The sequence below is a fragment of the Magallana gigas genome, chromosome 2, assembly GCF_963853765.1.
Source record: "Magallana gigas chromosome 2, xbMagGiga1.1, whole genome shotgun sequence".
Lineage (NCBI taxonomy): Eukaryota > Metazoa > Mollusca > Bivalvia > Ostreida > Ostreidae > Magallana > Magallana gigas.
The window spans coordinates 12,749,701-12,764,599 of NC_088854.1; the positions used below are offsets into that span (position 1 = coordinate 12,749,701).

Here is a 14,899-nt window from a genome sequence, read left to right on the forward strand (position 1 = left end):
AAATGTTACGGTGGCCTACTTTTAAAAAAATATAATGAGATAGTGAACCAATAAAAAATTAATGATCACAGGCCTAATAATATCAAAATTAAAGATTTATTGAAATCAAGATATTAATTTGCATACATAGTGATATCACTTAATATATTTCTTGAGGAAAAGACTTTTAAACAATTGCACGATAATTTCTTTTGTGTTAATCTTTGAACCCCATTTGGGCCACAGTATTTTTTAGGGGTCACAGTTTTTACAGTTTAGAATAGTAATACCTTAAATTAATGTATTGTGGTAGTGAGAAGAATTATTAATACTTTTTCCACCTTATTGAAATTTGGACATTGCGAAAAGGAGCATGATTCAACTTTATTTTGACAACTTTAGGGGTTGGGCACTCCCTTGAATCTGCCACTGCTGTGAATTTAATCAGTCTTACCAATGAGACTCTTCTTGTATTTTATGTTTCACCTGTTATTTACCGGTACTTAAAATTCGAATATACTTCAAGTATAGTATCCTCTGGTAGTTTATTTCCAATGAGACAGGTTAGAATTGATTCCCTATATTGTATATGTCACAAGCACCAATGTGCTTTTTTTTACCACAGTCACCTGTGATACATGTAGCCTATCGTGTCAGATGCAAGGGAGGTCATCTCAGAATAAAACTAACGCTCACCTTGGTTCTGACATGCAGGATAAATCATGTGTATTTTTACTACATTTATCAAAGATAAATTGATATTGATATTCAGTGAATTTGTGATTAATACGAATTTATGAAGTAAGATCCAAAGATGTTGCAGCATTTGCTAATTTAATTGTTTAGGGTTTTCCAAACTTGCCCATGGACATCCTTCTGTGTACTATCATACCAACACACCTACTGTCTAGAGATGGCGACTTTATATCCCATCCACAACAAGCTGAATAAATGGGTAAACAGCCAAAACAAAGAGACCTTTATACATTAATTTTATCATTACTCGCTGTTAATTTAAAGTAACATGATGTGTCTAATTGTTATCCTTCTTGCACCTTTTTCATCCTTTTACACGGGTTGTGTCATTAAAATGGTAAACCTGATTATATACGGCAAAAAAGTTTATTGTTTTCCTAATTCATGCTTTTTTGTCTTGCATGAATATTAGATGAAGAATATGCTTCATCTCGACACATGAATCACGATATAATTCTAAAAATAATTATTTAGTTTTGTGGACCACTCAGAATTTATTTTTTTTAGTTCTCGCAACACATATAACCAACATGGGCGGAAACATTTCATCAGATATACATTTTAATTTAAGATGAATGGACAGCTTTCCTGTAGTTTCATTTTGGATCTTATTATTCTTTGCTGCTGTGTGTATTCCTGTAAGTAAATTATTAGCATTGTATGTCTAACTATTTTGATCATTTCGAGAAACCCCTTCCTATTTTTATTTCCATATATTTAGATCAATTTTAAAAAATTGTCAGGTTGAAAAATACAAAAAAAAAATACCTTACATATGAAATACAAATCAACAATCAAATGTTATTTTTTGTGATTCATGTGAATATGAGAGTAGCAAGCATTGCAGAAAAAATACATAACACATGTAAAAATGATATGTACAGTAAGTGTTTGGACGATTTATAAAACGAGAATACACCTGAAATGTGTGTACAATCATATGAAGCGATTTATTGTAGATAACAATTATGAAATACACTTTAATTACACGTGTAGGGTCATTTTTTTTACATTAACGTTACTTTTAAAGAGATGATTAGTTTACGATTCGAAATCAATTAAAAAGCATCTAAACCATGAACTAAAAAGAAATATCTGGAATGGATTATGTTCTGCAAGTATTTTTCAATGCTTCAATGCTGCAAGTTTGAAATACTTTTTAAATAGTTAACAATAATTTTGTTTAGCTTTATCTTCATGGCGAGAAATAAATAAATTACAAATATACTCTCAAATCGTTTGTTTTAAGTTTAATAGAAATAGCGTTATTAACAGTAAAAATATTTTTTCGCTTCCAAATGAATTCACTTAGGTTCATCTACATGTCGTCGAAGGAACTGTAAAACTCGAAAAAGCAGAATTCTGTTGAATGGTAAGGTCTCTCTCTCTCTCTCTCTCTCTCTCTCTCTCTCTCTCTCTCTCTCTCTCTCTCTCTCTAAATATATACATGTATGCATACACCGGTATATCCGCAGTTTTTGTTCCTTTCAATTTTTTATTATAGATTTAAAATTTTAATATTTACGTGCCTGTCTTACCACTTATGACAGTTGTCAATATTTTGACATATCAGACATATCATGCATGTATTTGGCAATTTCAAAATCGATTCTGATCGGATATTTTCCATAAACATTTTAATTAAAAGAATTATTGGCAATAAGTAAAATTAACACATAATCTGTTTTTATTACTACCAGTTTAACCAAAAACACTGATTTCATAATTTATATTTAACATTTTCGTTTAAATGCGGTTTCTCATATGCATGATAATTAATGTTTAGCGGCATTCTAAATTTCACAGACTGCACATATATTAAATTATCTTTCTTGTAAAAAAAATGTCAATGAGTTTTACGGATATTGTAGCTGCCATATGCATATTATACCACGTGAAATTCAGTTTTTATTGGCAAACACTTTGTGTCAAAGTGTAAGATGTTATGTTTTTTTAGAATCCAACACGTATATGAATATGTGGAACAAGTGCGTTTTACGATCCGATTGCCGAGGTGCGTATTAAGAAACTTATTTTGTATTTAAATATATTGAATACATGTATAACTACTACTTTTAAGAAATTAAAATCTTGCCATGTACAAAGTATTTGATTGTAAGAAAATACTTTTACTTTTATTTTTAACACTTATAGCCTTTACCTTTTGACCAGATGCAGATGACAATTGAACCAACATTAACAGTTTTTTTCGCCAATTGTTTAGAAATGCAGTTTTTCAGATGCAGCGCTAACTTCGGAGGTCCTTGGTGACATTTCTTTTGGCCTTGAACTGAACAAATAACATCGATCATATTCGATATATTAAGTGTATATAAAATGCCATACCCGATAAATTCTTTCTTGATTTTTGTTCCGTTTTAATTTATGACTTTTCATTTAGCTATTTATTTACTGAACTGTATTTTACGCAATAATACAGATAAAATAATAATAACGTAAAGCATGATAAAGAATTATATAAAATTATATGCCATTTTTATTGTATTGTTTCAGCCGTCTTTTTAATAGCGCTTTGTGAAGACTGTCTAACGATTGGCGATTTAATATATTTTTATCGTTTTCTTAAACGTCACTAACTGAATTGGAGGTTAAATTATCTTAACTTAATATTCATTTTATAAAAGCTAAAAATCTGTCTAATTACACACAAAAGTCATCAGATAGTTAACAATGAAAAAATGCATTCGCAATTTACTCATTATACCCGCCTTTTCAAAACCAGCGAACTGAACTCTAGGAGTTTGATTTGGGGTGCCATGCTGTTTGGTAAAAAGATTTCAAAAATTTTCTGCTAGTCCTGGGGGTCAAATATTCGGTTAAAGTAACTGTTTTTTCACAAATTCCTGCAGGCATGTTCACGAAATCCTAACCTTCTGCAACTTCTTACTTTTCACATTTATTTGTACAGATCGAATTTGAGACACTTTTGTAGGGATTAATCATTCAACATTTTGCCAGAGAAAATTGTACGTGTCGGTTGTTAACACAAAAGGCCTAAAACCAGTAATTTTAATGTAGTCATTAAAAAAAAATACATTTGCTTAAATATATATCAGTGTCCAAAAACAATTTTATTTAAAAAATAACCCCCCCCCCCCAAAAAAAAAAATAATAACTCCTTCCCCGAGGAATCCAAATGACTACTATTTTTTTTTTTAAAGAAAATAAGTATCAGGACAGAATTGACTTACAAGCGAATAATTATTTAAAAATACGCGTGCATTCTTTGAGTGTAGATTAATATTGATAATCTTGTCATTCAAGCACATGTAATACATAAAAAGGCACTTTTCATAGAATTGAACGTTACATGTAGAAACACACACGTACAAACACAACAATTAATTTCCCTTTAATCCGCAACATATAGAATACACGAACATGTTTTAAAGTAAGAAATAAGTTGTGATATATTTCGAAAATACATAAATACACTTTATTAAACATTTAAGAATTTTTTTAAATTATTTTTTCGGAATGAAGTAATAGAAATTAAGAATGATCACGCATGACTTATATAAACCAATATAAATTTACTTTTTAGGCAAGGGCATTTGAATAATTTCCTTAAATAATCAAATCAATGAATGTAATTCACATAGTGTAAAATGTAGTTTTTAAAAATAAGTGAATGATTTTCATTCGCCAAATAGAGACTATTTGCGAAAAATGGCTTAATTTGTCAGCTTCCAGGCATGATTGTATTAACGGAGAAGGTGTTGTTAGTTCGGGGTCCATCTCAAAATAATTTTATTAAAATGAAAATACATGATGGAATAAATGACTATGCCCCCTCCCTTGATTTTGTCGGAAATGCTAGAACTGCAAAAAATATTGCTTTATTCTACCGGTCTTAAGAAAAACTTTCACAGCATTTCCAATATCCCCAAAACGGGATTTTACAGCTCTAGGATGGTCTTCGGGCAAGGTAAGTGATGTCCTAAAGTTAGGACAAAATTATGGCGGTTCCTAAACTTCAGGAGAGCTTTGAAAAACACACTTCAGACTAAGACGTATCCTAAGATGTACTTAAGACACACCATAGTCCTAAGATAGCTTCGTGAACATGCCTGCTGGTTCCTCGAGCTCCCCTAACATTTTCAAGAGTAGGGTTATCATCTCTTGGAATATGTTTTGGGATGTCCTATAGTTGCGAAATAAGGTTTTTGAATTTTCAATTTTGTCCTGGGTCATTTAGTGGCTGATAAATGACGCTCTTTTTTTTTTTTTTTTTTTACAAAAAGTCTGGTTTCAGAAAACGTCAACATTTTATCCATTGCCAAATGATCTACTAGAATATGATTGTGATGTCATGTTAATGTGTAATCAGGTTTCAGATTTTTTTTAATAACGGGGGCCGGTGGACCAAAAAATGACGTTTTTTGTTAAAAGAATGTGGTTCCCTGAACTCTTCTTACAATTTATGCAGGAGCTATGCCATCTCGTTGGATATAATAGGGGTTGTTCTAAAGATGTGCAATAAATTTTAGAAATTGAAATTTCATCCAGGGAATCAAATAGTAGCAGAAAATTGACGCTTTTCACCCATAAGAGAAAACCTATTTCCCAGAACTCATCTTTTGATTTAATGAATAGCCAAATCATATATTGGGATATACATGTAATATGGACTGTCCTACCTATAGATGTGCAAGAAGGTTTCAAAATTTTAAATTTTATCCTGGGAGTCAAAAAGAAGCAGAAAAATAACGTTTTTTCCTCTTTAAACTGTAACTAAAATGACGGGTTTCCAGTTCTCTTTTTGTACATTTTATAATTCATATCATATGAGAAGGTTTATACAGCATAAACACTCAGGCATTGTTATTACTTTTTTTTTTAATTCTACAGATAATGGATTCAAAAAGAGATTTAAAAATTCACCGAAAATGTTTCGTAAGTAAAAATGTTCCACTAATTATAACTGAAAACTTGAAGTTTTGTCTTTTACAATTACGCATGTGCATCATTTTTATTGCCTCAAAATTGTACAGATCGTCTCAGTCCATTCGACATCAGTGCTCGAACATCTTTAGGTAGGAAAAACGTATTCTGTGTTTTAAATGAAAGTATGTATTCCTTTGTCAAGATAAGAAAATTGTGTTAAAATTGACTTGACAATAATTTATAAAACATAAATTAAATTGTTTACATTGATCCGTGCGCAACGTTATTTCACAAATCAAACTAACTAAAACAAACCGAAACGAGTACATTAGTTCTGGTTGAAATGCTACATGTACATCTGAATATCTATTTCTTTTTTATGATACAAAGCCCAGCAGTGCGTTGAACAAATTGCAAACGATGATATGTGCTTTGAGGTGAAGAATTCAAATCTCACATTTTGTGTTTTTAAAAATTCGGGTAGGTTTGCCTCTATTTCCTTTATTTTTCATTATTTTATTTATTATGAAAAAGCTGCGGAAAATTGATATGTGTGCATTTTTATATTCAGAACAATTCTTTTTAAACGGAATTTATAGATATATATAGGTCATATGGTAGTGTCAGGAGATTTACAATGCCGAATTTGTTGCGAGCTATTTAAATCAAAAATTTTGCTTTTGTACATAATTTTTGGTTATTTCATTTGCAAGTCTCTGTTAATTTCAACGAAAGATTGTGTAACGTCAGTCGTAACAGGCTGTTATGAAAATGATAATATTTAAACAACTACACGATAGAATGTCCTTTTTACTATCATCATGATGCAAAACTTTAATGTCAATTTAATATCTTTGTATTGCTTTTTGTAAATGTCACTGACTGAATTGGAGGTTAAGGAAGGAGTCTTCTCGTTATCAAAGATACTTCTTATATTAAAAAATTCATGAAAGGACTAAGTGCGGTTTTATGCAATTTTTGCCCCCCAAAATCAAAGTTTTAGAAAGAGCTTTAAAATAAGATGAAAGATAGTTAAAATCATATTGGAAATAAAGGTGTAAAAGGTTATCACCACAATGACGTCATAACGTAGAAATGACGTCATAAATATTGCATTATTTTGATAAATTGATGTTTTGTAGCAAAATATGGGTGTTTTCCGATGGTTTTTCGACTGGGAAACATTGAGCGCAGGCTTGCTCAAGTACCATTTTTTAGTATAATATGTATAACTATCTGAAGAAAAACATATGTTAAAATTGCACTTGAGCAGACCTGCGCTCTATACTTCCGAATGCAAAATATAGAGCAAAAATGAGAATATCGTCATTTGTGTGCAACTTTGCGGGAATTAGGTCATTTAGGTGACGTCATAGATAAAAAGCGAGTGAGCAATGATGACTAAAATCAAGATTAAAGTTATAGGCATCCTTTTTACAATGATTTGTGAAGATTTCATTTTTATACCATACTATTTAAAAATTGGTTGAAATCGGGGGCAGATATTTGACCATACCGCATATAGTCCTTTTGACACAGTCAAACGGATCATCATAACAAATGATTCCATCAATTAAATCAAATTTGACCTTTTTGTTTTTGCATAAAGGTCAGGTCAAGGTCACTGCCTTTTCTTCAACGTAAAGGATGATAAAAATAAGTGTAGCTCTTTGTAGTTTTGTAGACATTTGTTTAAGATTTGAAGATTCTATTCTTCAATGAAATGCTAGAATATGAGAATGTCTATCAGTTTATACTACAAAATTGGAATAAATATTTATACTAAAATTGATATTGCTTAGCCCGCATTTCCCCTAATTTTCTTCAATTTTGAAGAAATTTTGATTATTTTTTTATGCTTCCAATAATAAAATATTTCTGATTTTTATGTATTATGAAGACTTTATATAAAGATATTATTTGACATAAAAGCTAATATATTGACCATTTAATAAGAGAGAAAAACTTATCATAGTGATTATTTTCACAAAAATCAATGAAAAGAATGTGCGCTTTAAAAAGTTTATAAAATGTAATTTGATAGGCAAATCATATTTTAAAAACATATTCCAAAACCCAAGTGTCATTTGACATAAAAGCTAATATATTGACCATTTGATAAGAGAGAAAAACTTATTTTAGTGATTTTTTTCACAAAAATCAATGAAAAGAATGTGCTCTTTAAAAAGCTTATAAAATGTAATTTGATAGGCAAATCATATTTTAAAAACATATTCCAAAACCCAAGTATCATATCATTAGTTCACATTAGTAAAAAAAATCCAACATTAATGTCATTGTTTAAAAAATGCTAAAAGAGACTCATTATATCTGCAGCAATTCTGAATTTTGAAACATGTGATATTTTCCTACGCCAATATTACGCCAATAATATAGTCCTTGTTAGATTCTAAACATTCAATCTGATTACTTTTTCTATGCCAAGTTGAATGATAGTAAAAAGGAAAGAAAAATATACTACTTCAATTTCCTTTTATTTTGCTTTAATAAACAATAAATCAAATTTACGTTTGACAAGTCGAAAACCAGAAAAGACTCCTTCCTTAAGTCATTTTAAGCTGAAAATTCGTTTTAAAAGATAAAAATGTATCTAATTATACACAATAGTCATCAAACAGTTTATCATATAATGAAATGCGTGCATTGTGCTATTTACTAATTATTTTTGGTGTACATTTTTACTTTATATCAGAAGGGTTATACAGCATACAAACTCATGTTTTATTATTTATTTTTTTAATTCTACAGATATTAGATCTAAAAAGGGATTCCAAAATTCACCGAAAATGATTCGTAAGTAAAAATATTTCACTAATGTAAACAAAAGAAAGTATTTTTTTATGCACTTACATCATTTGTAATCTTAAATTTATACAGATCGTCTCAATCCATTCCACATCAGTGTTAAAACATCTTTAGTCGAGAAAAATGTTTTATTTTTAAAATGAAAAGTGTTCAATTTCTTCATTTTTTTTTTTTGTTGGTTTAAAATGACCTGTCAATAATTAATTAAGCATAAATTTAATCGTTTAAATTGATCTGTGCGTAAGGTGTATTTTACAAATTAAAGTAACTAAAACAAACATACAGTAGGTCTAGTTGAAATGCTACATGAAGCTTTGGATATATATGAATTTCTTGTTTATAATTCAAAGCCCAGAAGTGCATTGAACAAATTACAAAAGCTGATATGTGCTTTGAGGTGAAGAATTCGAATTCCACATTTTGTGTTTTTAAAAATACAGGTTGGTGTGCCTTTATTTTCTCTTCCCCCTCTCATTTTCCTTATATATTAGAGAGGTTTAGCAAACCAACGTGTACGCGTACGTGTACGTGTAGAACGGAAAATATGTGCATTACGTCATCAGTTTGTGAAATTACGAATTTCTACACGTATGTACCCGAATGAACATACGTGTAAATTGCAAAGTACCCGTAAGGTCGAACTTGTAGCCTCTGTTTCCCTGTTGTCTATTAATTTTAAAAAATATATTAACTTTTCTTAAGCCTGAATATTCAATGCGAATACTGATATCTACCAACATAAATTTTCTTTAGCGTTTAATATGTTATTGGAGTTATATTTCACGCATCTCTTCCTCCAAAACATGCAATGGCTCCGTTATCTTATTAATTTGCGATAAATAAAATTGTGCATACATAATAAATGATGTTTAATAAAATTTACACATGCAGAATTCCTACTTTTCGTTTATAACCAACATTCTCAGCTTAGTAGGAGAGGATATCCATAATTACATTAAAACATTTAAACGTACAAGTACACGTTACAACTGCTAAACAAGAAAAGTAATTGAGCTGGTACGGGTAGCTCTAACTTGTAACCTACACGTACAAGTACACGTACACGTTGGTCTGCTAAACCTCTCTAATATAAGAAAAGCTGTGTACATGTAAAATTAATATGTATATATTTTATTTTCAGAACATTTCTTTTTATACGGAATTCATATATATACACCGGTACAGATTAGCACGATGATTGGAGATGGACTATGCGCATTATGTTGTCGGTCCATTTATGACAAGGATATAGAACGCTGTGTATTTAAATTTTGTTCGAGTCTAGATCAGCGTAAAAAAATGTGTAAATTTTGATATGAAACGTTTTTATTGGTTCTCGGTGGTGTAATAATTAATAAAATATGCAGTGAATATAATTGTAAAAGTTAATACATGTCATTATCGGAAGGAACATATGACAATTTAAAATATAATCTAGACGTGTGTAACAGGATCTCTACAATAAAATAAATCATATAGGATATCCGGTGGTTTTGTATCGTTCCTGCGCCTATAATTCTCTGAAAATTATACATCAAAATAATACCAATGGTTGAAAGAGAGGATAGCTTATGTACTTGCTCACAAGTAGAAATTTTACATGAAACAAAGACTTTTTTTTATGAAAAATTGTATTAGCGTAGAGAATCTTTTGAATCTATGACTATTTAAGAAATTTTAATCATATATGATGTTCCAATATTAAGCAATGAAAAGTCAAATGCTTTAGAAGGAAGATACATGCAACTGATACTCGTTTTATTTAAAAAATGAAAAATGACAAGTGTCCAGGGCCTGATGGTTTTAATTGTGGATTGGTAGAGTTATTTTTTGGAAGGATATTGGAATTTTTGTTACAAGAGCAATCAGTGAATCAAATTAGCAATTACAATTCTCGAGTCCAAACAAATAAAGCATCAAAACAACTATAACAAACGCAGGGAATCGAAACAATTTGTAAAGAACTGGCGTCCTATCAGTCTATTAAATACTTTTTTATACCATTATAAAAAAATTTATCCACCTATTTATTGATGGTCCAAAGTTGGAAATAAGTAAGTATAAGTAATAAGGAATCATTCTTTGAATATTGTGGTGATAATTTAGGTCGAAACATGGTCAAATCTATCAAAAAGCCTATCGGGCTTTATTGGATTTGACCACGCCCCGACCGAAATTATCACGTCATAATACTGAAAGAATGATTCCTTAATTAATAAATGCACTAAAATCCACATGGATCAATAGAAAACTGCATTCAAATACTAAAAAGGCTCCATTACTCGACTCAATAATCCATTGTAATACTAGTAATCTGGTGAAACGAGGATCCTCGTTTGTTTTAATTTAATCTATGTAAGACTATTACAAATCCTTTCTTGGAAGGAAATTGTTCTAATGCTTGACCCAGGTCGATGAAAATAATTAAAAAACACAACTGAACATTTGGTATGAACAAAAATGGGATAACACAGTGATTCAAATAGAAAATAAACCTATCTTTCCTAACCCTTATTTTAATGGAGGCATCTTCTTATTGTATGATTGGTATAGCCTTGATGGAGATTTTTAGTTTAGAGCAATTTTTAGACATGAATATAAAAACACTGTTTATTGAATATTGCGGAATTTAAAAAGTAGTGAACTCGAGAATAAAACATATAGCATTTTTGATAAAGCCTTTGGGCCGCATATCCCATCTTCTGTAAGAGTATTTCTTAATGAAAAAGTATGCAGAGACACGTATTAATTATTGGTGTATAATAGTAAACAAGATATTACTGCTGTAACAAAATGGCAAGCTAATAGAAATATTTTTTTCAGAACTCCCCCCCCCCCCAAAGAAAGTAGCATATTTGAACTTCTTTTAAAGTTACACAGGAAACATAACTTCGGTGCCTTCGATTCCAAATACTTCATAGATAGTTCCTACAACTGAATATCTCTTTAAGTAAAATATTTTGAATTCTTTATCTTGTACGTTTTGCAGAAAATATATATTAACAATTGAACACTTTATGACTGTATACATGTAAAAGAGCTCTGGTTTATGAAGATAGAAGAATGAATGCTATATAAATTTAATATTTTTGATTGCTTTGATAAAATATGTCTTGTTTCGAGATGGTGAAGAGTTGCCCAGAGTTGGTGAAACGTCTAGTTATAAGAAGTGTGATGTATATTTTTACTCAAATCTATGTCAAAAATTTTACTCCATATACGTTATATATACCTAAAATTCATTCCCGCTATATTGTTTAGTCACATTGTAAGACTATGAACCCTGAGAGGAGATGCCATGGGCATGACATTTTTTATTCATTACTTTTAAATACTTTTTCAGTATCTGATTTTTTTAGAATAATCGCAAACTAAAAAAAAAAAAGAATTTGTCACAGCTTACTGGAAACAACGATGAAAATCTAATCACATATACGTCAATTGTGTTTCAGTTTTAGATGCACGAGAATTACAGAACTTGTATGATCCCAAAAACAATTTGAACTGGGAAGATCTCAAAGTGCAAGATGTGAAAAATAACTATTATAATAAAAAAATTGCTCCTCATAATATCATAGTATCATTTTACATCAGGTAAATTAAAACTAAAATAAACGTATGAAATTAAACAATACTAAAGATGAGTGTTACTTAAAATATATCTTTTTCATTTTACAGATGTACAGGTATGCCGGCTTTTTTTTTTTGAATGAGTTCCAAGATGATGCGATCATATACGACAACCAATTTGCACTGGGATACACTTAGACATCTGATTCTTGATCTCAATAACAACCTATGTTCATTTGTATCTGAAATACATTTTATAATGAATGAATAAATGAATACATAAATTCATTTTTCATCAAATTGAAAATTGTTTGTGTAAAAAACTAAGTTCTTAGGAAAAAATATTTGTGAGCATATTAAAATATATATACTATATTCACCACTAGGAGTTCTGTCCTCTACATTTCTTTAAAATATTGATGTCACGTGATACAAAACTGACAATATACAACAATCATGTAATCAATAACGTCCTGTATGCCTTTGAACAAAGTTAAACCAATTTTATAAAATTGCTTAGATTTTGAAACACATTAATTGTGTAGCTGATTTAATATCAGTTTTAGTCAAAACGCTATTATCATAATATATTATCTCATTGCTCATTTATGTTTATTTATATACGTTCGATGTTGACTTTGCGTGAATATTATTAGATTTATACGATCGAAACTTCAACTATATAGAGAGCATGAGTTATTTCTTGTGTTTACATGTATACTCAGTTAAAAAGATGAAATAGATCTAATTTCTTAAGAAAATTTGAGAAATTTAATTGTCTGTACATGTACAAATGGACGTCCGTAGAAGCCGTTGAATAAAATTCTGTGTCAAGTTTTCTTTGATATTTTTGACAATTAGTAATTTAAACAAAAACAAAAAACCCATACAATAGCTCGTATATAATGAATAACTAATCTATTTGTGCAGATAAAAAATCAACTTAAAATGGACTTATTGTCTTCGTCTGAAGAATATTTTCACAGTCGTTAAAAATCTATAACATATTTTCTTGATGAAAACCTTTTATTGTGTTCCAAATATCATTTAAAAGCCAAATTTAGATTTTTTAAACGAATGAAAAATAAATCAAATTGTTTTATTATTTAACAATGGATTTCATTTATCTTTATTTTTGTTCGTGTTTATTATTTTCATAAATGTATATGTGACTTTGTTAAAACAATGTTCGACATTTAAAAAACAGTTCAATGTTGTATTTCAGAAATTAATGTTAGTTGGAATATATCAAAAGTTAATTTTGATGATTAACATAATGTTTAACGTTGCCTGACATTGAGACAGAGTGGTTGAAAGCACTGCAGTCTGTAATAGCCATGCGTAAATCTCTGACAACAAACATTGCAAAATAAATTGCCCAATTTCCTGATTGTAATCCGAGTCTTGCTACAAAAGACGAAAACAATTTCAGTTTATTTTATTTTTTCTTTTATAAAATTATGTAATGAATGTTAAGAAATCGATTAAATGTTTAAAAAGGAAGGTAAGTACTTAAGTAGTTGTATCTACAATAAACATCAACTTTTTGGGATTAATTTTCTTAAACATACATATATACTTTTAACTAAATTTCACTAGGTGTTTAGGTGCAATGTAATTGTTTACATTGGATGAGCTTACATGAACATTTAAACACAATACTCTACAGCAAACCCATGTCCGGCACAAACACAAATTACATGTTGAAGAAAACGCTTTTAATGCCGAAACTGTGCTCTCTTGTCTTAGTTTCTTATGCAAACTTACAATGTGTAATAGTGGAAAGTCCAACCTATTTTCAGAAGATCCGGAAAGGTGATTTATGTGAAGAGACAGGTAATTCATAATAATTATGCAAACTAAATGAGAAAAAATGCATGAGTTAGGACCTTGACTTTATTTTCAAACATTCTAAAACAAATACATTTCAGTATTTGAGTACTACCACGTTACCAAAATGAGTTCAAAATGCAGTTGTTATTATTTGAATCGGAGCATAATAACGTTTCAATGCATTTGAAATTATAACAGTATTATGCAGTTTTATCATAGTTATTTTGATATGCGTTATGAAATGAAATAAATGAGTACTTAGTTTTTGAATTTCTGTGTAAACTTTTTACATTCTTAATATCTTCTCCAGAACCACTGGACAAATTTCAACCAAACTTAGCATAAAGCACCCTTGGGCAAAGAGGATTCAAAGTTGTGAAATGAAAGTAACGCTTTTTTACAAGGGTAGATGTTGAGGAATTATTGAAATTTTTTGTGAATTTTTCAAAAATCTTTTTCTCAAGAACCATGTGGCCCGGATAGCTGAAACTTAGAAACTTATCTGGAGGCATCGTCAAATAGTATACTGTGGTTTCATTAATATTCAAGGGTATCAATTTTCGTGGATAAAGTGAATATCACAGTTTCAAGGATACGTAAATTCGAGGCCAATGACCCTATCAATACAAAATCTTAATAGAAATTGCTCTTCAATGAACATTTAATTTCATGGATCAACTTAACAACGAAATCCACGAAAATTGGTATTCAACGAATATTGATGAAACCACAGTAAATTCAAAGTTGTGAATTTCAAGACCCCGGGGGTCAGGGTGGGGCCATAATGAATCGAATTTTAACAATACGAATCTATAGAGTAAATCTTTAAAAAATTTCTTATAAGAAACCAATCAGCCGGGAAGGCTGAAACTTATATGGAAGTATCATCAGGCAGTGTAGATTCAAAGTTGTGAAAACCATAACCCCTTGAGATAGGGTGGGGCCAAAAAAGGTGGGCGAGTTTTTTCATAGGAATGTACAGTCTTAAAAAATGTTCTTCTCAGAAATCAATTGGCAAGAAAAGCTG

The 14,899-nt window shown here is 29.9% G+C and overlaps 1 protein-coding gene across 2 annotated transcripts; it reads left to right on the forward strand.

The window, feature by feature from the left end:
* Positions 1-1,241: 1,241 nt before the first annotated feature.
* On the forward strand, positions 1,242-12,956 carry LOC105340798 (uncharacterized). Of its 2 annotated transcripts, none has more exons than XR_010710771.1 (9): positions 1,242-1,373; positions 2,048-2,107; positions 2,693-2,749; positions 5,608-5,652; positions 5,751-5,792; positions 6,034-6,123; positions 8,413-8,457; positions 8,825-8,909; positions 9,611-12,956. XR_010710771.1 is itself a non-coding variant. In XM_020072417.3 (9 exons), the coding sequence occupies exons 1-9, from the start codon at positions 1,307-1,309 to the stop codon at positions 9,781-9,783; spliced, it is 669 nt and encodes a 222-aa protein (XP_019927976.3). In that variant the 5' UTR covers positions 1,242-1,306; the 3' UTR covers positions 9,784-12,956. The 2 variants fall into 2 exon arrangements, 1 of the variants encoding a protein (XP_019927976.3); XM_020072417.3 differs by having other exon boundaries at positions 8,820-8,909.
* The last annotated feature ends 1,943 nt before the right edge of the window (positions 12,957-14,899 follow it).